This window comes from Eretmochelys imbricata, chromosome 2 (genome assembly GCF_965152235.1).
Source record: "Eretmochelys imbricata isolate rEreImb1 chromosome 2, rEreImb1.hap1, whole genome shotgun sequence".
In the NCBI taxonomy this organism is placed as follows: Eukaryota; Metazoa; Chordata; order Testudines; family Cheloniidae; genus Eretmochelys; species Eretmochelys imbricata.
The window spans coordinates 29,908,000-29,933,371 of record NC_135573.1 but is presented as its reverse complement, the minus strand read 5'-3'; the positions used below and the strand labels follow the sequence as shown (position 1 = coordinate 29,933,371).

The window sequence follows — 25,372 nt, the reverse complement described above, 5'->3', positions numbered from 1 at the left end:
TGATGGCAAAAGAGTCCAATAGGATTGTGTGTGTGTGTGTGTTTGCATGGTCTATGCTGTTAATTATTACATTTGTTTTTTTTTCACATGTTCAGTGTGACTCATCTGTTCACACTCCAGTATTTTTGTATGAAATAAAACAAAGGTGAAAATACACAGAAATAATTGTTTGGTTGCTCCTTAATGGCAGCCTCCTACAATCATCCTCATGCTGCCTTCCTTTTCTAGGCAACATGAGGAATAAACTGAGACCTCCAGAAGTTCACAGTCAAAGCTGCAAGAAAAGCATTAGGAGCGGCAGAGGCCCCATCAGCTAATCTTGAAAGATAGGGAAGTCACAGCACTAAGATGATCCCATGGCTTAGGGGGGAGGATGAGGAAGGATGAGGACAGAAGTCCCAAATCCAAATAGCAGTTTGCAGAACTGAGTGAGGATGAGTAAGGAATATAAAGGCAAGGAGGGAAAACAAACATTCCTGTTGCAAAAAGCTCTGCCATCCTGAGCGTACATACTTTCCATTGTTGTCACTCATGCTACCTCCTGTTGCTAAGCAGAGGGAGCAAGGAACTCCACAGCAACCACTTACATAACCAAAGCCAGAGAGTAAACCATGTATGTCTACATGAGCTGTGAATCACATCGCCCAGCTCCAAGTGTAATTGTAGCCAAAGAGTTATATCCATCCTCTGTCCCCAGCCCAAGGGAGACTCCTTGCACGGTAGGTGCTGGAAGTGTTCTTTTAAGCTTAACACCCTTGTGAAGAAGAATTCTTGACTCCTTTTCCTGTACAGAGATCCCCAATAAAGTGTTTGGATTCAGCACTGGTGCTTGGGACTAGGTTTGGCTTGAAGTGAAGAATAAATAAAATGTGGTTGACATGACAGGGTGAAAAAGCTTTGCTGCCATTTGTATGATCAAGAGACACACTATTATTAATAATGATCTCTCAGTTTATAATATCCATTGCATTATTTTACTGTAGGATCTACAAAATTTTAGGTTCTTTTGATAATCCATCCATCACCATACAATGTGGGTCCTAACAGAATTGTGTGAAGCAGGTGTTGGAATGATTTGTGTTTGACACCCTTCCCTCTAATGCACAGAATCTGGGTCTGATGACAGAATTTTTTGTGTGCATTTTATGCGGTAGCGGAATATAGAAGGCTAGACGGATGTTATTGAGAAAAGGAAAGGCAAAGAAATGAGTCTTTACTTTTGCTCATAAGGTGTCAAGAACTAGTTAATAACTTATGTATTATTACATCACATCAAGAAAGCTTTTTGCTTCATGATGCATGTCATTAGCTAAGAAAGTTAACAATACATTTTCTATAAGTAATTTACATTCTGTTGTGTTCTCTCTCTTTTATGCTCTGAGAGAGTTAAATAAAGTGAAGACACAATGGGTGAGGTAAAACGTTTTTTTGGACCAACTTGTGATGGCAACAGAGACCAGCTTTGTAGCTTATACTAACAGAAATTGGTCCAATAAAAGATAATATCTCACCCTCCTTGTCTCTCTAATATCCTGGGAGCATCATGTCTACGCCACTAAATAAAACAAAGACTATTAACTATAGAGTCTGATGAAAAACTAATATGTTTTTAGAGGAAAATAATCTATCAGTTGGATCCTTTGTTCTTCAAAGAGTGACACAAATCCACACAGTACTAGGTTTTGCATTTGGTTTTCTGGTTTAGCTGAAAGAAGTCTGAAAAAAAATCCAAACCTCTGACGTGGGCAGACAGTTTCCTATTGGATGCACATCTGAGGAGACTCAAATACATAAAATATTCCTTACAAAACTAATTGTAATTCATGCTCACTAAATTGCCTCCAGACCTATCTTATTTAGTACCATGGAATAGCTTGTTTTGAAAAAAAAAAAAAACTACCCATTTTTGAAACTTTCCTTTGGGTTAAAATAGTAGAAAAAGTAACAAACAGGAAACATCTGAAATAAAACCATATGTATAATCTGCTTTCCTGGAAAAAAATGATCTCCCAGTGGCAGAATTCCCTTCCCATTGTTTGTTTACTGTTTTTTCTCCTCTTCAAATTCTTTTCATTTTCCTCCTAGATTTCATGATCTATTATTCATCATTTTATTTATTTAACTTAGATTATCAGATTATCAGGGCTGAGACCAAGACATATGACATCTGTTAAGACTTATGCACACCAAGGGCATCAATAGTAAATAATAACAACAGGAAGAGAAAATAGAGATCAACACTTTTTGGAGGACAGTTGGATAGTGGTAGATCTTATATTTGACACAAAGAGACTTATCAGCCCTGCAAAGCCATCATCCATTCTATTATGATGACATTTTCAGTGTGGAGTTGATATAGAAGAACTTGGACATAAAAAAATATTGAAGTGAAAGACAGATTTTGAAACTGTAAAATTGACCTACCTGAAGGGAATATCCCTGATCACAGTGGAAAGAGACCACATCTCCAACCATGTATCTATCTCCAATTTTAATTCCATTGCTAGGGGTCTGTGGTTCAGGGCAAGAGTCCAAACCTATAGCTGTGAAAAGTTGAAAAGTTTAGCAATTAGAATGTAAACTTCATCTGTTTTCAATTATAAAATGCTCTGAATATTGGCTGATGCTGCGTATCGGCAAGTGTGAGGTGGCTCTCAGGTGCCTCCAGGAGCCCACTGTTAAAATTATGCCAACCTGTATGTATACAAATTTCAGCAATGACTTATTCTTGTGGCTCATACAAAATACTTCTGAAAACAAAAATCTCTGTCTTTTGGAGTGAAGCAGATTGCACAAAATGTGAGGTGTTAAAAAACCCCACAGTGAGGAGGACATTTCTATACAGGTTCTTGCCCCATTCCTCTAGTTCAGTGTTCGGTAATTTTTATTCAACCATGCAGACTTTCATGACATGTCATATTTAAGCAAACCTTAACTAAACAGAAGCTATCATCTCATGTTAAACATTTTCCCCATTATATCCAAATACTTCAGAAAATAATACAGCACCACTGTAGTGAATACTCTCATTTTACAATAGGATATAGCAGAAATAGATGGGTGTTTTAAGATGGGTACTGAGAATGATTGCAACAACTTCTCTATGAAAGGCTGATAAGACTGGGACTATTTAAAGAAGAGACAGATAAAAGGAGATGCACTGAACACCAGTATAGATATTTCCAATATAGATGTAAATTAGGGTTGCCAGGTGTCCCGTCTTCAACTGGAACACCCAGTCAAAAAGGGACCCTCCCCAGCCCGGTGAAAATGAGCGAGTGAGTGAGGGTGGGGGAGAGCGAGCAACACAGGGAGGGGGGATGGAGTGTGCGGGGTGGGGCCTCAGAGAAGGGACAGGGCAAGGGTGTTCGGTTTTGTGCGATTAGAAAGTAGGCACAAAGTTGGCATGTAATAGAAAGTATGTTTGGCAAGAACTGATATGTCTTTATACTGTCATGAGGGAAAAAGAAATGGCCTCCACAGACCTTCTTCATAGCATCAATCCAGAAAGTAGTTAAGCATGTTCTTAAAATTAAGCATGAGTAATTCTACTGACTACTAACAGGCTTAAAGTTAGGAATACAATCAAGTGCTTTGCTACATCAGGGACTATAGACATATGCTCCTGGTATGCATGCTAAGGGGGGAATTTTGTGGGATTTCCTTGTCAAAATATTGGCATCATTGGCATTTGTATGTCTGAAAACATATTAAAGTGACTGATTGCTTCATCTGGAAGTGTTTCATCTAGAATTTTCAGAGAAAATTTAGTTTACCCTTTAAAAAAAGTGCATGTATATAGTATATGAAAATTGAAAGCTGATAAAGTTCTTAGTGGTATACAAAATATGTCATATAAATTAGGTCCTTTATGAGACATATTTTGCATATCACTAAGAAGTGTCATCAGCTTAATATTATAACAGCATCAGTTAGTTTGATTGATAACACCAAAACAGAAACACAAAAATCCAACTTAAATGTCTGCTATTTAGGAACTAAGATGATGATTTTTTAACAAAGAATTGACACACTAATTCTTATCCTAAAAAAGTAGGCTGTAGTATATCACTTTGTAAATGCACTTATATTGCTAGAAAAAAGATTACTAGATTAATATTGCTGGAGCCTGAAGACTGGTTATCCATGTAACAGGTAAAATATAAGACAACAGCAATGCAAGCTTCACACTACACAAACATACCTCAAACCTAACTTGGATAAACCACTTCAAATGCCTATTCAAGACATTGTTCTCTTTACTAAGACTACCAACCATGATGTCTGTTTTGTGTTGTGGACATCTGATCATCAGGAACTGGACATAATTAACATAGGCCCCCAAACACATCACTGAGGGTAACCACTTCTGGTCAATGTTAACTTAGGCAATAAATTACTTGAGGATAAATGACCTCTTATGGTGCCTGAAGAGTTTACACTCATTACTTGGTTGGTGAAATCTAAGAATGTGTGATATCAGTACTAGACTTAAAAAAAAAAAAGATATATATAGTAATGAAACTTAAGAAATGGCTTTTTATTTCATGACTTTATTTACTGTTCTGATATAATAATACATCATAACTGCAAAAATAATCCTTCTCATTATCTGGGTTTGAGTTTTTGTTACTAAGTATAGAATTATAGAAATTAGTTCACTGGGTCCACTACTGACTATTCCATGCGACAAGACCTCCACTATTAGGTCACCTGCTCTAACATCCTCCAGTACAATCCTTTACTATTATTTTGTCAGTCGAATTTTAATTCCGGGGCACAGGAAATCTTTTCATGTCACACAATGCTCCCCAGTCAAATAAGGTATGATAACACCTAAACTTATGATAACACTTACGGATATACCACCTCCCTAGAATCCTGGAAAAGTGATCCAACCTGTTTTCTTCTGATATATATCCCACTACCCCATGAAGACTACACTGCATCAATGAGGTTTGGTCAAATACTTATTCTATTATTTTAAAAAGCTTCAATAAACTATATTAACACACCCCACCATCTCTCTCTCTTTTACACACTCTCTCTCTCTCACACACACACAAATACTGTTAAACAGCCTGTGAATTAAACTGTCAGTCCACTGAAGAACATTTACAAGAATTACTGATAAAAAAACATTTACATATCTGTACGAATTGATTCCTGGTTCCAAACTATTTAAATATATCACTAGTAGAACTGCAACTGTTAGAAACACTGATGTTATATTTATGGATGGATAAAAGAAAAGATTAATAATTATTTATTATTTGTTATTATCACTACTACATCTGGTCAAATATAGGCATTTTTCACAAAACTCAAATATTTCTTGCTACCCGATGTTTAGCCGCGAAGTTCCTTCTGGGATACAAATCTCTTGAAATAATTTTTATACTGGTTTAGTAATCATAAAAAAGAACTTCCATGTTTAAAAACTGAACATTTTGTTTAAATATTAAACATGACAACTTTCCTTTTGATTGTTAAGCCAGTATTAAAGTAAGCTGAAAACTTGTTTGCAGTCTCTTACAAAAGGTTCCTATGAAGCCAGGGTCACAAATGTTCCCTTGAAAAATAATACAGAGTAGGTTCAGAAATGCCAGTTAAAAATAAAAAGAGTACTTTCCAACACATTTCATGCAGTGAAAACTCCATTAACTTTCAGATTGCTGAGCTGAGGAAATTGGATGGAGGCAGTTTTTAACCTTTATTTTATTGGTATATGTGCACTGTTAACATGGCTCCTTTTTTTTTCTTCTGAACATTCAGCAGTAATAAAATGTCCACAGTTAACAGATAGCCTAAAACATGGAGGCAGCCAGGCTGCTTTGCCTTCTCTCACTTAATAAAAAGACAGTTTGTAAATAAACAGTTTAACTTATGCCCCACTTTTGTTCCTTACACAGACTCCCTAACTAAGAGTGAATCATATGATGAGGGAACACATAGGAATTGATTATGCTATATTAATTACTTGAACTATTAAAAGTTTCCGCTTGTTCAAATCATGCACAGAATTTATTTAACTGCACCCTTACTAAATCAAAAGACAATATATCCCATGCTACACAAACCTGGAAAGCAAACAAAAAGCTCTAACAACTAAAACTCTGGTAAAAACCTCTCATTATACAGCACAGGGCAAATTATTCCTCCCTCCAAAACAACAAAAGGACAACAGCCTCAATACAGAGGGGAAATTTCTTTGAAAAATAAACCAAATGACATGTTGGATTAAAACAATTGTGTGTTGAATAATTCCATGAATGCCTTAACCGGCTGATAAACACACACATCTTGGCTTAATTTCATTGTATGACTTTTTAAGGCACCATAATTTCACAAACAGATGGGTTAGATCTCTTGTGTACATAGTAATATTTATGTAACATGACTCAAAATTACATATACAATTCCATAGAGAAAACTTTGTTAAAATAATGTCAAGGTGGTCTGCTGAAATATTCGAATGTCAGAAAATGTAAAAGTTAAAGTTACATGTGTAACCTTAACCCCTTCTCAAATCATATAATTTAATATAAAACATTTTAAACATTTCAGATACAAATGTATAGCATCTTTTAATATTGTGTACTCCTCTGTATAGACTATAAATATTCCATAGAAGTCATTTACATGAAAGGTACACAGTATACATATGCAATATAGGGTGAAATCCTGGCACCACTGACTTTAAAGGGAACAGGATTTGAAATATAGAAACTAAGAAAAACAGTGGAAATTGCCAGATAAAGATCAAAAATTCACAGCTAAGTCATTTCTCTCTAGAATTGCAACCACTTATGTCTATGCTGCTGGTTACAATGAAATTGTACAGTATATGGCCGCTGACTTAATTATTAAAATGAATATCTTCAAGAGAAAATAAGTTATCATAGAAAACATCTAATTAAAAGATATACTGGAGCATATGAGGTGGACAGACCCTCCATACTGATGCAAAATTATATGAATACAATTATTTTGTGTTTGTTTGTTTTGGTCATTAAACTTTTGTGTGCCTTTGTATTTATCATGCAATATAGTTGTAGCCATGTTGGTCCCAGGATGTTAGAGAGAAAAGGTGCGTGAGAATCTTTTTTAATGGACCAACTCAGAAAAGCTGCATTTTAAACTTTACCTTGCTTTAACTTCATACTATTTTCTTTTGTGCTATGATCAAACAATACATGTGATATTAAATTTGTGCTTTGTACAACATAAGTAATTGAACTTTAATTTCTATAACAAATAAATGGTAACTCTAGGGACCTTGAGACAAACTCCAAGAGCTCTGAAGAAGAGTTATGTATAAGCTCAATAGCTTGTCTCTCACACCAACAGAACCTGGTCCAATAAAATATATTACCTCACCCACCTTATCTCTCATAATACCTTTATTAATTTTAAAATAACATTACTTGGTACCTAGCAATTCAAATTACCCCTTTCTACCCCATAATGGTGGCAATGAATAGAGTTGAAGTGTGCATCTATATCAGATGCAAACATCACAAGGATAGCCTGTCTCAAAGTATTCTGGCAATTTTGCTTCCAGACAGAATCTAGAAGAGCAGAGCCAACTCTGGAGGAATGGTTCAAAACAATATGGGAGGTAGTTGTTATGGAAAAAATAACATTCCGATTTTGTAGTCAGCAAAATATGCAGAGCACAACTAGATACTTAGATATTTGGTTATCATTAATTCAATACTCAGATAAAGTACATTTACTTGCAAAAAATAACAGCATACCTGTCCAACTTTTTTTTAATATGAACATTTGATACATGTGCCTGGTTTTTTAAATATGTGAATCAAATATTTCACTTAATTTAATAAAATCATCAGAAACAGCACATCCTGGCTAGTGTAAATATGTTCACTCTGTAATATGGAAATACCCTGTTAAGTAGAGAGATTTAATTATTACATCTCTGTATGTTTCTCTGAACAAAAACTGATTGTTGTAACAATTTTCGTTTTGTCTCTGATATTTATATGGAAAGGTTTTGTAAACCTGTTCAAATATCCTAAATAAACAGCTTTATTTTTAAAAAATGAGATATTATATAAAACAAAAGTTAACCCAATGTTTTGGAACCTCAAAAGAAGTGAGAGTTAGGTTTATCCAAGTTTTGGACAAAATATTTAGAGGATTCTGACTTTGTCAAAATTCTTTGCCTGTACCACACTTAGTCCCATGGACCTTTCCAAAGCTCTGACACCAAACACACCCTTCGCACCCGCTAACTAAGGCTATGCCTATGCTACAAGCGAGGGGTGTGATTCCCCTGCTCATGTACCCATACTCGCACTAGCTCTCATCAAGTTAGCCTGAGTATAAACAGTAGCTACTGTAGCACTGGTTATGGCAGTGGTGGCACAACTGAGACAGGCCAAGCACAAACACCTGAAAACTGGTGGGTATGCACTCGGCCCGGCTCAGCCCAGCCATGCATTTACTGCCACTACCTGTGGTACTGTGGCTACAGTGCTATTTGTACTTGTGCAACCTTGATGAGAGATAGTGTGAGTATGTGTACACGAGCAGGGGAATCATACCCATGGCTTGTAGTGTAAACATAGCCTAAGACTGGAGAGAGGGGTTTTTTGGTCCTAAGGAAATACAGAGGTAAAAGTACAGTAGTATAGTTTTGAATTTTGCACTGACCTATAGTAACCTGGAGCATGACATTGACCAGCCTTCTTATTATTAATAGGGGACTTAGCACAAGTCCTGGAAACTATCATGATGGTTATGAATGCTGATGGTATAGGGTGTTCACATACTGTGTATTTTGACTATTCACTATTCACAGTGCATGACTGGTTCCCTAAGTTGTTTCTGCTTCTTAATTGGATATTCAAAACATTAATAAACAAGAGAATCAGAATCAAAAAGGATTTCAACATGGTCAGTTCAGTACAAGAGTATTTTTTCAAGACTTTTGCATCTCGAATACTTGTGATTAAAAAAAGAAAAACAAAAAAACCCACACACTTAACTTACTAATACGAATGATAAAGGGAAAGGGTTGTGAAAACCATGGAAGCAAATGTCTGGTTCTTTCATGCCCCTTTCCCCCAAATGTTCACAAATACCTTTTTGCATTAATAATTTGCTCTAAAAATGAAACACCACAAAGGAAGTTGTGGATAAAGTACAGTTCAAATACAGAAGTCTTAAAAGTAATAATTCACTTTTTAATTTTTAGTCCTCTTTATTTTTATGGATGTTCTTGTCAGCTAATGATGTTAAAATGATGTCAGATACTAAATATATGATTGTGCAGGAGTTGCTTTTTAAATGTATGTTGGCAGCTTGTATTCATTGCTAAATTGAAATAAGTGTTGCATAGGCAGAAAATAGGTATGAGACAATTAATATTGATGGGCACCCAATTAATCTCAAAATACTATTAATAGTAATCCATTACCTAATTAGTAGAAGGAGTAAAGACAACAATTTACAGTAAGCCTAAAACTCTATAGAGTAAGAATCAATACACAAACTGTATTTAACCATTACAAAACACTCTGTTACATTAAATTTTGAGAGACTTGAGTCAACTCAGTGTGTTTACATATTTAGGGTAGTTCATAGTTCATGCATTATGCTTAAGGTTATGATTCTGTCATGGACATTTTTAGTAAAAGTCACGGACAGGTCACAGGCATTAACAAAAATTCACGCACGCTGTGACCTGTCCCTGAATTTTACTAAAAATGTCCATGACAAAACAGGGAGGGAGGAGTGTTCAGCACCCTGCCCTGCTGTGGCTGAGAGCTGCGGCCCCTGCCCAGTGACTGGGAGCTGGGTGGGACCCCCCTTTTGTGGTGGCTGGGGAGCTGCTAGGGGATCCCCCCCGCCCTGGAGGCTGGGGAGTTCCTGGGGGATTCCTCCCCTCCACCCGTGGTCCCAGCGGCTGGGGAGCTGTTGGGGGATACCCCCGCTGCGTCCTGGGGCCCCGGTGGCTGGGGAGCTGCCAGGGGATTCCTCCCCGCTGCCCTCAGCCACAGCGCCTGCGAAGCTGCCGTGGGATTCCCCCCAGGCTGCCCGCAGTCACGGGATTCCACCACAGGAGGTGACGGTACCTTGCAGCTCCCAGCGGCCGAGGGCTGAAGTCACAGAGGTGACTTCCACGACCTCCGTGACCAAATCGTAGCCTTAATTATGCCTATTAAAAATACTTAAGTAATACTTACTATATACAAGTAAACACACACAGGAAAAAGAGTAATGATGAGAAAAGAGCCCTATTCCGGTTTTGGGTATATATGTTCAATACCTTGATGCAAAGCAGATGCGTCATTACACCCAGTCTAAACTATTTTGTAAAAATAAGTGCCAGTTCGCCTTGGCTAGTTACATGAAGAAGCACATCTGGATTTCTCAGTAATTCAAACATTGTCACTCAGGACAGGGAAGTGTACAAAATAACTATTAATGAAGGATGTATTTGGATTGAAACAGAGGGAAGCGTTGCTCTTGAAAATTCCCATTTGAAATGAAAAATAATCACTATGACAAGGGAAAGTATTTTCCCATAGACTTGTCTACTCTATATTATGAAAGATGGGTCTAAATGATATACACTATATTGAATAATGCACATGCTTCTATTCAGGGCCGTTCTTAGACCAAATGGCACCCGAGGCGAGGGACATCTTCACCCTCCCCCACTTGATAAACTTTTGAATACCTTATTTTTTTATTGGATTTGTACCCCATTTCATGCATTTGATGCACAATTTGCATGTATGATTTATCCCTGTCATATAAGACAATAAATTTGTACTCTAGGATCTGTAAATCTGTATTTATTCATGCCATATATAAGCAAATAAAAAAATGTTTCCTCTAAGCCTATAGAAACTTTTTAATTTTAAGAATAACTGAAATGTACTAACATCAAGAAATTGAACTGTGCATCAACACTGGGGGGGGGGGGCAGTATTAAATAGTGTTACAGTAGGTGACAGCCTAAAGAACTAGTCCTTTAGTTCAAAAGGTCGCAAACCGAAACACAGTGTCACAGAGATCCAAAGACTGGCCAATGGCATTTTCAAGCCATAAAACAGAAAGCGATGTCAATCTCTCATCTGCCATCGTCGATCAAAGATATGTTTTAATGAACCTGAGATTCAAAAAGTTCTACTTGCAACTGTAACCGGCAGCGTGAGTGGAATCCTCAAAGCTATCCATACATTAGGAATAGCGTCCTTCAGCTCTACATTGTGAGTGAATTGGAGAACTTGGAGTGGAGAGTGCTTCCCATGTGGCAAAATGTGATGGATGTTGTCCAGTTCGACATAGACATTATCATTAACATCCGAACATTCTCCATGTGTCAATATCTACTGAAGGTCTGTACCAATTGTTCACGAGTGTTTTCCTGTCTTACTAAGGTCAGACAACTGCCCAAGTCTTTTTGTGGTCCTTCATTTGTTCGAACTTTTCTTCAATGGACACTCAAGCAGTGTCAATGAGTGAGCAAAAAACCCTCCCTCTTGAATTTTTCTTCCGAGCTTCTCATCACTTCATCTCTATCCTCGTTACCAAACTGTCTCTTCTTCCAATTAATATGCTTTTTCTGCCATTTCTTTGTCAGCAGTGATGGCACCTCTGTAGACCACAACATAATCAAGGCAGCTTCTCATCAAAGTAGTAGCAGTCACGACGGCAAAAGCATGGCAGAAGAACTAACAATATTTCTTTTATATTGTTGTTTAGATAGGTGTTTGATAGATATCTCTGGTGTCTCATTAAATATGTCCTTTATTAGTTGCTACTTACACTCTTCACCTCTTAAAACACAAGTACACTTTCACAATTACACAGTAAAAGAAGGTTTACAATATTGCACCTGGGCTCCAACTTCACTACGGTTTGTTTTTATATCTCACTAACTGACTGGTGATGCCCCACCCCCTCATATACCTACAAGGGCATGGCTGACAACATTTTAGGAGGTTCAAGGAAAATGAATTCTCAGAAAATCTGGAAGTGCCACAAAATTCCACAAAGGTTCAGAACATTCTAGGAGGTTCGTAAAAAATTAATCCACTTACAAAATATCTGAAATAGTAATAATCAAAGACCATCTGACCTGCATGGGGGAGAATTGTGGCACTATACCCTGGCCCTTTTGTCGCTAACAACAAAAATAGCACCCTAATCCCGGTGCCCCCCAACCCTGGCACCCTGGACGTTGCCTCAGCACCACTGCTGCTATGGCCAAGAGTGTGGCAATCAAAAAGTAGCTGCAACTGCCTAGCAACTAAAGGTGCAAAGCAGGAAATTCTGGCCAGGTGTGGTATATGGTCAAGGAAGCTGGGGGGTATATGATCAGAGGGGGGCTGGTGCGTGCTAAATCAGCACATGCCTTTAGCAGACTCCACTGTAGGCTCTTATGGAATCCTGACTGAAAATTAAAGCTGATTCTCTCAAGTGGACAATCCTGAGAGAAGGTGATGCTAAATCTGCCCTGATGTTTCAGTGGCATGTTGGCATAGGGAAGTGTAATTAGTACCAGGTTCAGTACCTGGACTGGTGGTTGGGAATGTGCCAATTTTTGATCAACAAATAAATTGTAGAGGAATATATAATATGGGTGCCTGTTACCTCCAAATGTTAAGAAGGTTTTCTTCCAATGAAAAACAATACAAATGAACACATTGAAAGAAAATGCCAATTATATTGTATCAGCATATTTAAAGTAGGCTTCCTCGTATCCTAATTTTCTTCATATCTGTTTCTATGCAGTGACAGTGTAAATATGGAAGAAGAACTAGTGCTAAAATAAACTAAAATAACCTGATCTAATTTACTTGGAACATGCAACACAAATGTCTGACACGCTAATGAATTACAAACAAACCACTTACCATCTTGTCTTAATGCAATGCAAACAAAGAATGAGGCTTGGTTTCCTTTGCCAACATTCTGCTATCAAATTCATGATTCAGCCCCTGCAGAATCCCTCCACCTTTCCACCATGAAGGAATACAAGGGGACAGATAATGGCGGCTCAGTCTGAGAAGATTTAAAATTTCCCCTCACCTCACGGCCTAATAGGATCTCCCAGTGCTTGTGGGTCATGTGTTCAGGTTTACCACAGAAACTGGAACTGTAAAGCCTCTTACCATGCTCAAAAGACACTAGACAGACGTTAGGACCATATTGATCCTCATACCATTGGGGAGGGGAGGTGTTGAAGGATGGGGTGTTATCTCTGTACTTATTATCCCCTACTTCCAAGACACAGTGAGAAAAGTGGAAAAACAAAACAAAACAAACAAATAACCGAAAAGCCACCTTGCCAATACTGCCCAGAAGAAAAAGTTCCTTTCTGACCCCAAAAGGTGATTGGGTTAGACCCACAACAAGCCTGGAAACCCAGCTCTGACAGATACAGCACTTATAAGGCAGGGGAGTGGGGCACCTTCCAGCAGCAAAAATGACTGTTGTGTGCCTGGGGATTCATACCATGGGGAGTGATGGTGGGGTCTTTCACTGGAGCCAATCAGCTCCCTCAGCCTCCTAAACTGGCCAATGCATGCCCAAGCAAAGTGGAGATTCTACTCTACTCTCCAAAGCCCAGGCTCAAGTAGACCCGCTATGTGCATGCTGAGCACTCAGGAGAGACAAGGAGGATAACCTTGGTACCCCATTGCCTTGTTCCAACCAGTACTCCAGGGAGTGGGCACCTCCTCTGCTGGTCTGATCAAATCACCCCTCTCAATCCCTTGCTAAAATAAGAAGGGATATTTGAAGATGCCTTTTCCCAGTCCACAACTCCTCCCACCAAACCATGAGCGAAGTAATGAAGAATTTGTCTTCTTGTCAGATTAAACAAATCCATGTGATAAACCAGGATCCAGAGGTCCATCCTTGATAACCATTGCTTTGTTCTGACAGAGAATGGGTTCTCACAGTATTCCAGCAGCACAGAACAATATTGTTTTGTGGTGGTGATGGGGTATGTGTGTGTGAATAACATGTTTCCTATTGTCTTTAAGTCTCAATTACACAAGTTCTACTATTTTGCCTGGCTATACAGGACTGTGCTCACATGCAAACACACACACACACACACTTTCTGAGATTCCATATATTGTAGAATAAATTGTGATCTTTTTATGCTCCTACATATTTGTTCTTGAATTTGCTGATTATGCATATGCTACATTTAAAACAATATAAGCACTTGTGTTTAATTCAATTAATTCAATTTTTAATTTTTATATTATACTTGATGAGTAATTGTCATAATTTTTACAGCTTAATTTCTTCCTCAGTGATGATTCACTTATATGATCTATACAATTTCATAGATTACAAAGCCAGAAAGGATAATTTATTCTGACCTCCATACCACATGCCATAGCTCTTTACTCAGTAATTCTTACACAGAGCCCAATTACTTGTGGATGAAATAGAGGATATCTATATCTCCAAGCGATGGAGAATGTACCACATCCCTTGGTTATCTGTTCCTCTGGTTAATTTGTGCCTTGTTTTCCATTTGAATTTTTCTAGCTTCAACTTCCAGTTATTGGATCTTGTTTCATCTTTTTCTAATACATTGAGTGCTATCCTCAGTTATCTTCTCCTTCTGCAAGTACTTATAGATCTTGATCAAGTCATCTCTTAATCTCCTCTTCAATAAAATAATAGTTTCACCTCTTTAAGTCTCTCAATGTAAGCTGTGTTTTCTATATACCAGTTCATTGTTTGAGCTCTGTAAACACACTCCTATTTTTCAACATCCAGTTTAAATTGTGGACATCAAAACTTTGTCACAGTATTCTGCCTCACCAATATTGTAATGAGAAGTAATTCCAGTTCCCTATCCCCACTCATTTCTCACTTTTTATATATCCAAGGAATACATTCGAACTCCAATCCACAGTATTCCACTGGAAGGCCATGTTCAATTTATTATAAAGTGTCACCCATAAATCTTTTTTCAGAGTAATTGTTTTCCAGGATACAGTCCCCCATCATGTAAGTGTGGCCTATGTCCTTTGTTCCTAGATATATGACTTTGCCTTTTGGCTCAGTTAAAACAAATGTACAATTGTGTCTCACACACCAAACTCTCCAGATAGATCTGTAGAAATTTTAATTTAGTACTGCATTTTAATTTACTACTATATTAACCTTTGTGTCACCTGCAAAGTTAATCAGCAATGATTTCATGGTTTCTTCTACGTTATTGATAGAAATACTAAATGGCAATGGGTGGAGCACAAATACCTTTCAGACTTCACTACCCCCATGCTTGTCCATTAAGAATTACATTATGAGGTCAATCAATTAGCCACTTGTTAATCCCTTTATTATATAATATATTGAATTTATATAGTACTTTTTTTATTCAGAATGTCATGTTATACTAAGTCAATCAGTTTGCAGATGACTAAATATATTATGTCAACGCACTTACCTGTATCAAACTTCTAATTTAATCAAAGAATGACATAAAATTAATTCAACAAGCTATAAAGTCATTGAAACCGTGTTTTCTGTCAAAAAGCATGTAAAATTATATTCACATCCTGTAAGTCTTTATCGATTGAGATTTAGATTAAATTCACCCCTTTAAACAAGAATGATAACCATGACATCTAAATCTTATATACAAAAACAACATGTATGTATGTATGTATATCTTTTTATAATGTGTCATTTTATAAGAGGCAAACAATACTAAGCAAAACAAATAGTAAAAAAGATTTTGAATAGTGTACTGTCCAAAGACATGAGTGGGTACAGTACAGTTAGCAATATATAGAAGAAGTGCTTCTTTTTTACAAGACGATAACCATGTCTTGGGCTGAATATACATGGAGGCCAAGGCTCCCCAGGTATTTTGGATTCAGAGTTTATTAGCCCAGGATACACTTACTGCAGCATTAAGAGAGGAAGCTCTATTGTTATTATTATGCTGACATAATAATAGGTTGGTATTATTAAGATGACATTTTAATAGAATATTAAGAATTAAAATGAAATAAAATAAACTATAAAAGCCTAAAAGCATTTGGTGCATCCTCTTCAGTCCCCCATTTTATCCCCCTTTTCTCCATCATTTCCCAGTCTCCCTCCTTCATATGCATCTTTCCCAATAACTCCTCTTATTGGCAAGTCTCTTTCTTTTAGATTAGGTATGCATATTTTTATATTATTTCAAAAATATATTTGGAAGGAGGAACTGGTATTCCATTGTAAACAACCAATATAAACATTATGAAAGTTACTGTGGGGACAATAGAGATAATGGAGCTCAGAAAAGTTTAACCATTAAAACAAACAAACAAACAAATAAAACACTTTCCCTTTTATCAGGTTCAGTCTCATTTAATTTTGTTTGAATATATTGTTGATTTATTTATATTATGGAGTTTTTCTTCATCACTCTACAGATGTGAGAAGCTGAAGTGGTACCCTTTCAGAAGGAAAACAGCTGGAAAATTCTTAGTACAGAAGCTAACCAGATCAGAACAATTACAATAACCAATACCAAGTGTACAGTTATAGAGAAATGACCATGTAGCGATTGTGCAAGACCCTGCCTTCTGACTAATTAATACAGATTGTCAAGTATGGGATTTGCATACTGTAAAACTGCTCAGAAGATCAGTAATTATACGTATTAGTCAACAGAACCAATTAGTGCACAGGGAATTGTGCACCTAGGAAAAATGTAAAGAACTCTATCAATGACTGTCAGAATTCTTGCGCAAGGACTGGCTGAGACAATCCAATTTAATCATAAAATATTGTCATAATTATTGTTATAAATAAGTAGAAATGAGAAGACACTTGTATTACTACTACTGTCATCAACAATGAGAATTTTTCAGATAATTCTCTTCTATTCTGTTCAGGTTCTTATACCATACTCATCATCATATCTGAACACTTTCCAGTAATTTATAAAGCAACATGACTAACATCTGTCACATGTGGCTTTTAATTTCTTTCATCTTTTTCCCAGGGAAAAATATGTGTTCAATGAAGTGGTTTGTTTTGGTGTTTTTTTTTTAAATAAATTATATATACACTTTGTCAGGTGTTTATATTAGAGAAGGCAAGATTGAAGAAGTACACTTTACACTTGCAGCAGAAGGTGATGAAGGTTGTGATGGTTCTTAATTAGCAGAGGAAGTAGTACAAGTCACTAGTATAACAAAATAACAATATTAACAGCACTTAGCTTTAGTACAAGAGCATTTAATTTTGCTATGGACATTCTGGCTTTCCACAATCACTGAAGACCCTAAATTGAGAGATGTTCTATAACTATATAGGATTTTAGATGGAATATGATGCTTATGCTACTGAATCTTCTCTTCCATGTGGAAATCTTATTTTAAATGAATGTTGTGTATTTGATTAGGTAATTACAGCATTTAGTTCCTTCACTGACTAGTTGTGGAATCGCACAACAGATTAGTGTGCTTTAGCTAGATTATTTCAGAAATGAATGTTCTCTTTTCAGATCTACGTAATGGAATTTTTTTTCACTATATCAAATAATACATTTAAAAATATTTAAAATTATTGGCAGTATCTAAGTAAATTATTCTTAATTAGTCCATGAACGCAATAATACAAGGTTATTATAATTACTGGAATAACAATATGCATAAAAGTTACTTAATCTTTCTTTGTCTCTTTTGCCTTGGGTTATGGACTCAAAATTTTGTGCGGGTGCTATGTACAAAAATTTACCTGTATTTACTCCTCACTATGGTGTAATAAGAAAAGCATTCACACATGAGAAAACATAAGGGAAGTACAAAATGAATTAGACATGCCACTCCCAGCGACAAAGACTGCAAGTCTAGTCTTGTTTCCATTGGAATCAAAGGTTGCCACTGACTTCAAAGGTATGAGTGATTGGCTCATTGTGTGCAACAGGTTGAACTTTACCCCTTCACAGCATACATGTATGTCTGAAAAATAACACCTTTCAACACACTCTTTGACTTAATCTATTGTATGTGCATTACCTGTATATTCAAGATGAAACCCAGCAGCTGAAACACTAATATCAGACTGAAAGTTTAGGTATAAGTTGTTAGATGTGCTGTTGAGCAATAGAGGAATTGTAGTTCCTGAAAAGAGAAAGCAAAATATTATTCCATTATGACGATGCTTCAAAGCAGAAATCCAGAGTTATTCATAAGTAGCTATATGATATTCTTCCAGAAAAATGTAAATAAAAAAGGCACAGAAGTTCACCGAATATACCGTATAACCAGCTTCAGCTAGAGGGCATCACTGTGGGAGAGTTGTTGTATACCAGTTCCTCTTAGAGATTTGATAACATGCTCAATGTGTCACAGGCTTGGAGGAGAAAGCTGTAGTTACTAGAGCCATTCGGTCTAATCTGCAGGTTTCCCACTCACACTTTTATTAGGAAAAGGAGTATTATTTATTAAGAGTGGCATAAAAGAAAGGTGCAAATACTATAATCACTATGATCTGAACAGTTACAATTAAATATAACAAGCAATTCTTAACACATCTCCATTGCTAGTCAGCTTATTACTTGTCAATATCAAAGCACACATGGGTTTGAGGAGGATTTTGGAGGACAGGACAGTGGTCTTATAGAGTAGTTCCTGGATGACATTTAACAAAAAGGAAGGGGTGGAATGGAAGAAAGTACAACAAGGGTGTGGATGATCTAGAGAAGATAAAAGCCATACTTTAAGAGATAATGGAGATTTTTTTCAAAGAAAAAACAATGAATCAATCTGATACACAAACTCTTCTGCCAAGAAACACAGAGAGAAACACTTCTTTTGGTTCTGGACTTCTGTGCTCTTTCATTTTGTGCATTGTGACAGCTATTAAGAGTTTTCTTTTCATGAGAGGGTTGGCTGAAGGTTGGGGAAATGGTGGATATTAATTGGCCATCCTTTATATTAAGCTGAAATGCATGTTTTAATTTAATTTAATTTAATTTAATTTAATGGAGAAGGCAGCCAGGGAATAGGATGGTTAACTATTTATTAAAATTTCTCTAAGATCTGTGCCCTCACAAACCCCGTTGCAGGACTGTGGACTAAATAAATAGTAACATTAAAAAAAACCCCAAAAACAAAAAAAACAAAAACAGAATAGAAATACAGGAGTGTATTTTTGGAACCGAAGACCATTATTTTTCTATATGTATGAAACCACTGAATCATTACAGCAGTAGGAGATGACATCCATGGGAATATTGCATGTACTTTGAGGCCCTCTAAATTTCACTCGTAATATATTTTAAAAAATCTTCCAAGTTTTCAGCATTACGATTCAAGGCCCTGTTGGCTGGAACAAAGGCTATAACAAGTGTGAACTGTCACTTTCAGAAGAAACACAGAAAAGAACTACAAAGAGCTTTGTGTTTACAATAAAGAGCTGCATCTATAATTTACTTGGTATACACTCTCCTCACTCACCTGAATAACTTCCAAGCCTTGGAGCATTGTTGTCAGCACCATCGTAAAAGTCCAAAGAATCCCAGTTGTGCTCTGTAGCAAAACTCACAACCTGCACCTAACAATGAAAATGGAAGGCACAGAGTATGATTTAATTTACAGAAAAAAACCTGTAAATTATAGTCTGTGTCTACTTATGCCAACAGCAATCCTGTAGTTACAAGTTGTCATTTTGAATCATGCAAAAGTTGTGTAAAGCTATGCTCTTTATTGGGAGTAGAAAACCCCAGCTACTGAAGCTAGCAAAAAATGTTTCTTTGTTTTTTTCAAATCTCTGATTCTGACTTATAAATTTTGTGACCATTAGCTAGGACAATATGTTGCCTCTGAAAGGAACCACAGAGCCTTGTGTGCAAACTGAGGACACACTATGGCTCGATGGATGATATTTGAAGACCACTGAGGGGGAAAATGGAACAAAAGGCCAGATTTATAAAGGTATTCAGGCACATAAAGACGTACATAAGAACGGCCCTACTGGGTCAGAGCAAAGGTCCATCAAGGCCAGTATCCTGTTTTCTGACAGTAGCCAGTGCCAGATGCCCCAGAGGGAATGAACAGAACAGGTAATCACCAAGTGATCCATTCCCTGTCGCTCATTCCCAGCTTCTAGCAAACAGAGGCTAGGGACATCATCTCTGCCCATCCTGGCTAATAGTCATTGATGGACCAATACTCCATGATATATCCTCCATGATAGTTCTTGAAACCTGTTTTGGTCTTGGCCTTCACAACATCCTCTGGCAAGGAGTTCCACAGGTTGACCAATGTGTTGTGTGAAGAAATACTTCCTTTTATTTGTTTTAAATCTGTTGCCTATTAATTTCATTTGGTGACCCCTAGTTCTTGTGTTATGAGAAGTAGTAAACAACACTTCCTTATCTACTGTCTCTATACCAGTCATGATTTTACAGACCTCAATCATATCTCCCCTTAGCCGTCTCTTTTCCAAGCTGAAAAGTCCCATTCTTATTAATATCTCCTCATACAGAAGCCATTCCATACCCCTAACCATTTTTGTTGCCTTTTTCAAAACTTTTCCAATTCCAATATATCTTTTTCGAGATGGGGCAACCACACCTGCACAAAGCATTGAAGATATGGGCGTACCATGGATTTATATAGAGGCCACGTGACATTTTCTGTCCTATTATCTATTCCTTTCTTAATTATTCCCAGCATTCTGTTCGCTTTTTTGACTGCCGCTGCACATTGGGTGGATGTTTTCAGAGAACTATCCACAATGACTGCAAGATCTCTTTCTTGTGTGGTAACAGCTAATTTAGACCCCATTATTTTATATTGTGACAGGATCAGGCCAGATGGCTACAGGAGTGTAATTTTTTTTTTTTGAAGCAAAAAAAATTTGCGTAACACACTTACACAAATCACCAAAGAAGATAAAACTATGCAACAAAACAAAAGCAAATGCAATGTATAACACAGCAGCCTTCAGGGGAGAGAAGTGATCAGGCTTGCCTGGGCCCAGAGCGGGGGGGCTTCCTCGACACTCATGGTCTTCCACCCCCTCGATTTACGTAGTGCCACGCCCAGTGTCACCAACTATTCCTCTCCTGAGAGTGCCCAACAAGATGGGCAAGGCTGCGCAGTGGGCAGTTTGGGGGGGGTGAGTGCACCCACGTGTGAAAAGGCCCCTCTTAGGTGACGGTGATGATGGTATCCACAGCGGCAATGTCTGGGGCTGGGGTCTCTCACTCTTCCCCTCAATCAAAGGGTCAGATGGAGGGAACAGGATGGGGTCACTGAGCAGAGAACCTCAGACAACGCCCACTGCTCCTTGAAGGCGTCAAGGGAGTCGTGGACGCCGCCCAGAGGAACTCCACCCGGATACGTGAGTGTACGGAGGATCGGAAAACGGCCCTACAATCGCAGGAAGCTTCATTGGCCAACCTCCTCTCTCTGGTTTTATAGATGGCTGTTTTAGCTAGGGCTAGGAGGAGGTTAACCAGGAGATCCTGCAACTTTGTGGGGACACGGATGGGGAGTGTGTAAACGAAAAGGTGAGGGGAAAAATGCAGCCAAAGGCGTAATAAAATATTTGTGAGGAGCTGGAAAAGGGGCTGCAGCCTGGCACACTTTAAATACACATGTGCCAGGGTTTCCCTCACCTTGCAAAAAGGGCAAGTATCTGGGATGGGGGTGAACCGCGTCAAAACACGCCCGTGCTCACAGCTCCGTGAAGAAGCCGCCAACTGATGTCCCTGACGGGCCTTGGGACCAAGGTGGAATACAGGCTGGCCCACCGGGGCTGCTCACCCTCCAAAGGTGGCAGGAGGTCCTGCCACTTTGTATCGGGGTGGGACACCAGGGTGAGGGCGTGAAGGGTGTGAAGCGTGAGTGTGTATAGATGTTTCCTTGGCGTGGTTTGGAAGCTGACCGGCTGCAGTTCATGCAGCCGGCTCGCAGTGAAAGGGTGAGGGGTTTGTTGGGATCTATGGGGTAGGGGCCCAATTGAAAGGTCCAGTGGGTCTGGGGTAGAGGGTGGGCGGGGTGCACCCTTGCGAAGGGCTCGGTTGAGATAAGCCCAAGCAGCGGGCATCAAAGCAGCCTTCATCTCCTGAAGTATGTGCCGGGGGGGTACGAGGTCTGGAGAGCCCCATGCGCTGAGTGAGCGTCAGGGGATCCAGCCAGTCTCCCTAGTCGTAGTCCAGGAGGTCTCCAACTCTCGTGACTTCTGCCAGGACCAAACTCTGGCGCACCGAGCGGGACTCTGCCACCTGCACATGGAGCTGCGGGTTGTGTAGCAGGGGCTCCGCGAGGAGATCTGCTCCCACGGTAGCCGTCGCGGACCTGGTCATTGAAAACAGTTTCCAGGTCCGGAGGAGGTCCTGGTAGAAGACCGGCAGCCTGGAGAGGTCTTGCGGAAAACCTCTCGGACAGAGATAAAAGAGCTGCCGGTCATATCGGAGCCCTTGGAAGCGGCGTAGGAAGGTGTGCGCCAATATGCTCCACGTCGAACTACCTGCACTATAGAGGAGCCTCTGCAGGGCCTGGAGGCGGAAGACACGGACCTGAGTGTGCAGACACTTCAGGCCCTGCCCTCCTTCCTTCAGGAGTAGATGAAGAACCCCAACAGGGGTCCAGTGCATTCCTGACCAAAAGAACTCCAGAATCGATGTCCGGAGGTTGGTCAGGAAACCCAGGGCCGGGACCAGGGTGTTGAGCCGGTTCCAGAGCATGGACAGGACTAGTTGGTTAAGAACCAGCGCTCTCCCTTGGAGGGAGAGACATCGGAGTAGCCTCGTCCATTTCCGGAGCTGCTCTATCACCCCGCCTTCTAAATTTTGCTAGTTCTCCGGTGCAGAAGGGTGCGTGGCAGAAAGGTAAATGCCTAGGTAGAGCAGCGGACCCACATTCCACCGGATAGTCTGAAGCGTGGGTGGGAGGGAGTTCACCTGTCACCAGTCCCCCACCGCCAAGCCAGAGCTCTTGACCCAGTTGACTCGGGTGGAGGAGGCTGCCGAATAGATGGCCTGGCAAGCCTCCACCCGCACCAAGTTGCCCGGGTCCTGGACCCTGAGGAGCACGTCATCGGCGTACGCTGACAGGACCAGCTGCAGCTCCGGCTCCCACAGCACCAACCCTCTCAACCTCCTTTGGAGGAGACAGAGGAAGGGCTCGATCGCCAGAGCGTACAGCTGGCCCGAGAGGGGACATCCCTGCCGTACTCCTTGCCCGAAGCTGACCGGTTCGGTCAGGGTCCAGTTGAGCCTAACCAGACACTCCGCGGAGGCATACAGCACCCGGAGAAAACTCACAAACTGAGGTCCAAATCCAAAAGCCTGTAAAGTGCCCAGGTGGTACCCATGGTCCACTCTATCGAAAGCCTTCTCCTGATCAAGAGACAGGAGGGCGAACGACAGACCGTCTCTATGCCTGAGTTCCAAAAGGTTTCGGACTAGAAATAGGTTGTCAAAAATGCTGTGGCTTGGGACAGCGTAGGTCTGGTCTGGGTGGATCACGTCTGCCAGCACGGACCCTAGCCGCAGCGAGATTGCTTTCGCTATGATTTTGTAGTCCGTGCTAAGGATTGAGACGGGACGCCAATTTCGTAAATCGAGGAGGTCCCCCTTCTTTGGCAACAAGGTGACCACCGCTCGCCTGCACGAAAGAGGAAGGACCCAGCCCTGCAAAGACTCAGCCCAGACAGTGGCTAGGTCTGGGCCAAGGACGTCCCAGAACGCGCGGTAGAACTCCATGGTCAGCCCGTCCATGCCCGGAGATTTATTGGTGGGCATGCGACGGAGGGCTTCCGTGAACTCGGCCAGGGTGAGAGGCAGCTCTAGTCGGTCTCGGTCGCCCGCACTGACCGTAGGGAGTTCCTCCCACAGCACCCTGCAAGCGCCAGGATCGGTCAGATCCAGGGAGAAAAGGCTTGTGTAGAAGTCACGGGCCCTCCCACACATCTCCACCGAATCTGTGAGGGGGGTGCCATCTTCTGCTAAAAAGCAGGTTACGTGTTTTTTGGCCCCCCTCGTTTTCTCCAGGGCGTAGAAGAAGCGGGAGCCGCAATCCATCTCCCGAAGGAGGCGGATGCGGGATTAAACAAAGGCACCTCGGGCCCGATGGTCCTCGAGGGCCCGGAGCTCCTCCCGCTTCTCCCGGCACGCTCCGCAGAGGAACGGGTCCTCGGGGCTGGCGGCCAGACACCTCTCCAGCTCTAAGACCTCCCGTTCCAACTGCTCTATCGCCACATTTTTCCGTTGCCTGGTGCCCCGGGTGTAGTCACGGCAGAAGAGCTTGGCGCGCACCTTCCCTAGATCCTACCATCGCCGCGCCAAGGGAAAGGCACGCCGCTGCTCTCACCAGGCCAGCCAGAACTCCCGGAAAGACATCACGAATGCCTCATCCTCCAACAGGCTGTTGTTAAAATGCCAATAGGCCGGCCCCGGCCTCTCTGCACGGAGGGAGGCTGTTATGGTGGCTAGATGATGGTCGGAAAATGGGGCCGGCCGAATGTTGGAAGAATGGGCTCGTGAAAGATGGAAACGTGATAAATAAATACAGTCCAACCAGGAGTGGTGTGACCAATGGGCCTCCACCAGGACAAAGGTGAACATGGAAGTGTCATCCGGGTGGTGGTCACGCCAGACATCCACTAGGGAGTGATGTTCGACTATTTCTCGGAGAATGTTCACGGCGGCCGGGCTCAGCTCTGTCCCCGAGCGGACCTGCTCCTCGAGGATGGTGTTAAAGTCCCCTCCCAGGCCTAGGTACTCATGAGAATCTAGGGTGCTGAGGAAGGCAGACACCCACTGATAGAATTGTGGACGCTTCGGGCTCGTTGTCGGGGCATAGATGTTAACGAGGTTGATCACGAGCCCCTCCATATAGACTCGGAGATGCAGCAGGTGGCCCAGCACGGACTCAGTGACCCCTAGCACCACGGGCTGTAGGTCGGGGGGGAACAGGGTCGCCACTCCAGCCTGTCGAATCGTGAAATGGCTAAAGTAGACCCCGTTCCCCCACTCCAGCCGCCAGCTGTCCTCGGCGGTCAGATCCGTATGGGTCTCCTGCAGGAAAACCACAGAGTACCCCCTCTCCCCAAGGAAAGAGAACACTTGGGACCTGCGGAGAGCCATCCTACAGCCCCGGGTGTTCAAAGTTGCAATAATGAGAGGCATCATGAGGAGGGCTGGGGGGGCGGTGGTTCCTTGTTGGCGGGGGCGTTCGCGGCCCCCAGCGGGTCGCGCAACAATCTGTGACCCATCCTGTATGTGAATAAATTATCACGGAAGCTGCGGACACACCCGTAGGCCGCGGCACCTTGCCTTCCTGTCCCTCTACCCTCCCTTATGAGGGCCCTTGTGGCTTGGAGGATTTGGTCAAAGTCCCCC

At 40.7% G+C, this 25,372-nt stretch overlaps 1 protein-coding gene across 3 annotated transcripts in view; it reads right to left on the bottom strand.

The window, feature by feature from the left end:
* The window catches only part of CSMD3 (CUB and Sushi multiple domains 3), a 1,168,908-nt gene that overhangs the window by 177,585 nt on the left and 965,951 nt on the right, over window positions 1-25,372 (bottom strand). For all 3 annotated transcript variants that reach the window (XM_077808852.1, XM_077808853.1, XM_077808854.1), the window contains 3 exons: window positions 19,476-19,572; window positions 18,033-18,137; window positions 2,425-2,543 (listed from right to left, as the gene is read on the bottom strand). In XM_077808852.1, coding sequence (XP_077664978.1) covers window positions 2,425-2,543; window positions 18,033-18,137; window positions 19,476-19,572 — 321 coding nt within the window. The remainder of the gene's footprint in view (window positions 1-2,424; window positions 2,544-18,032; window positions 18,138-19,475; window positions 19,573-25,372) is intronic.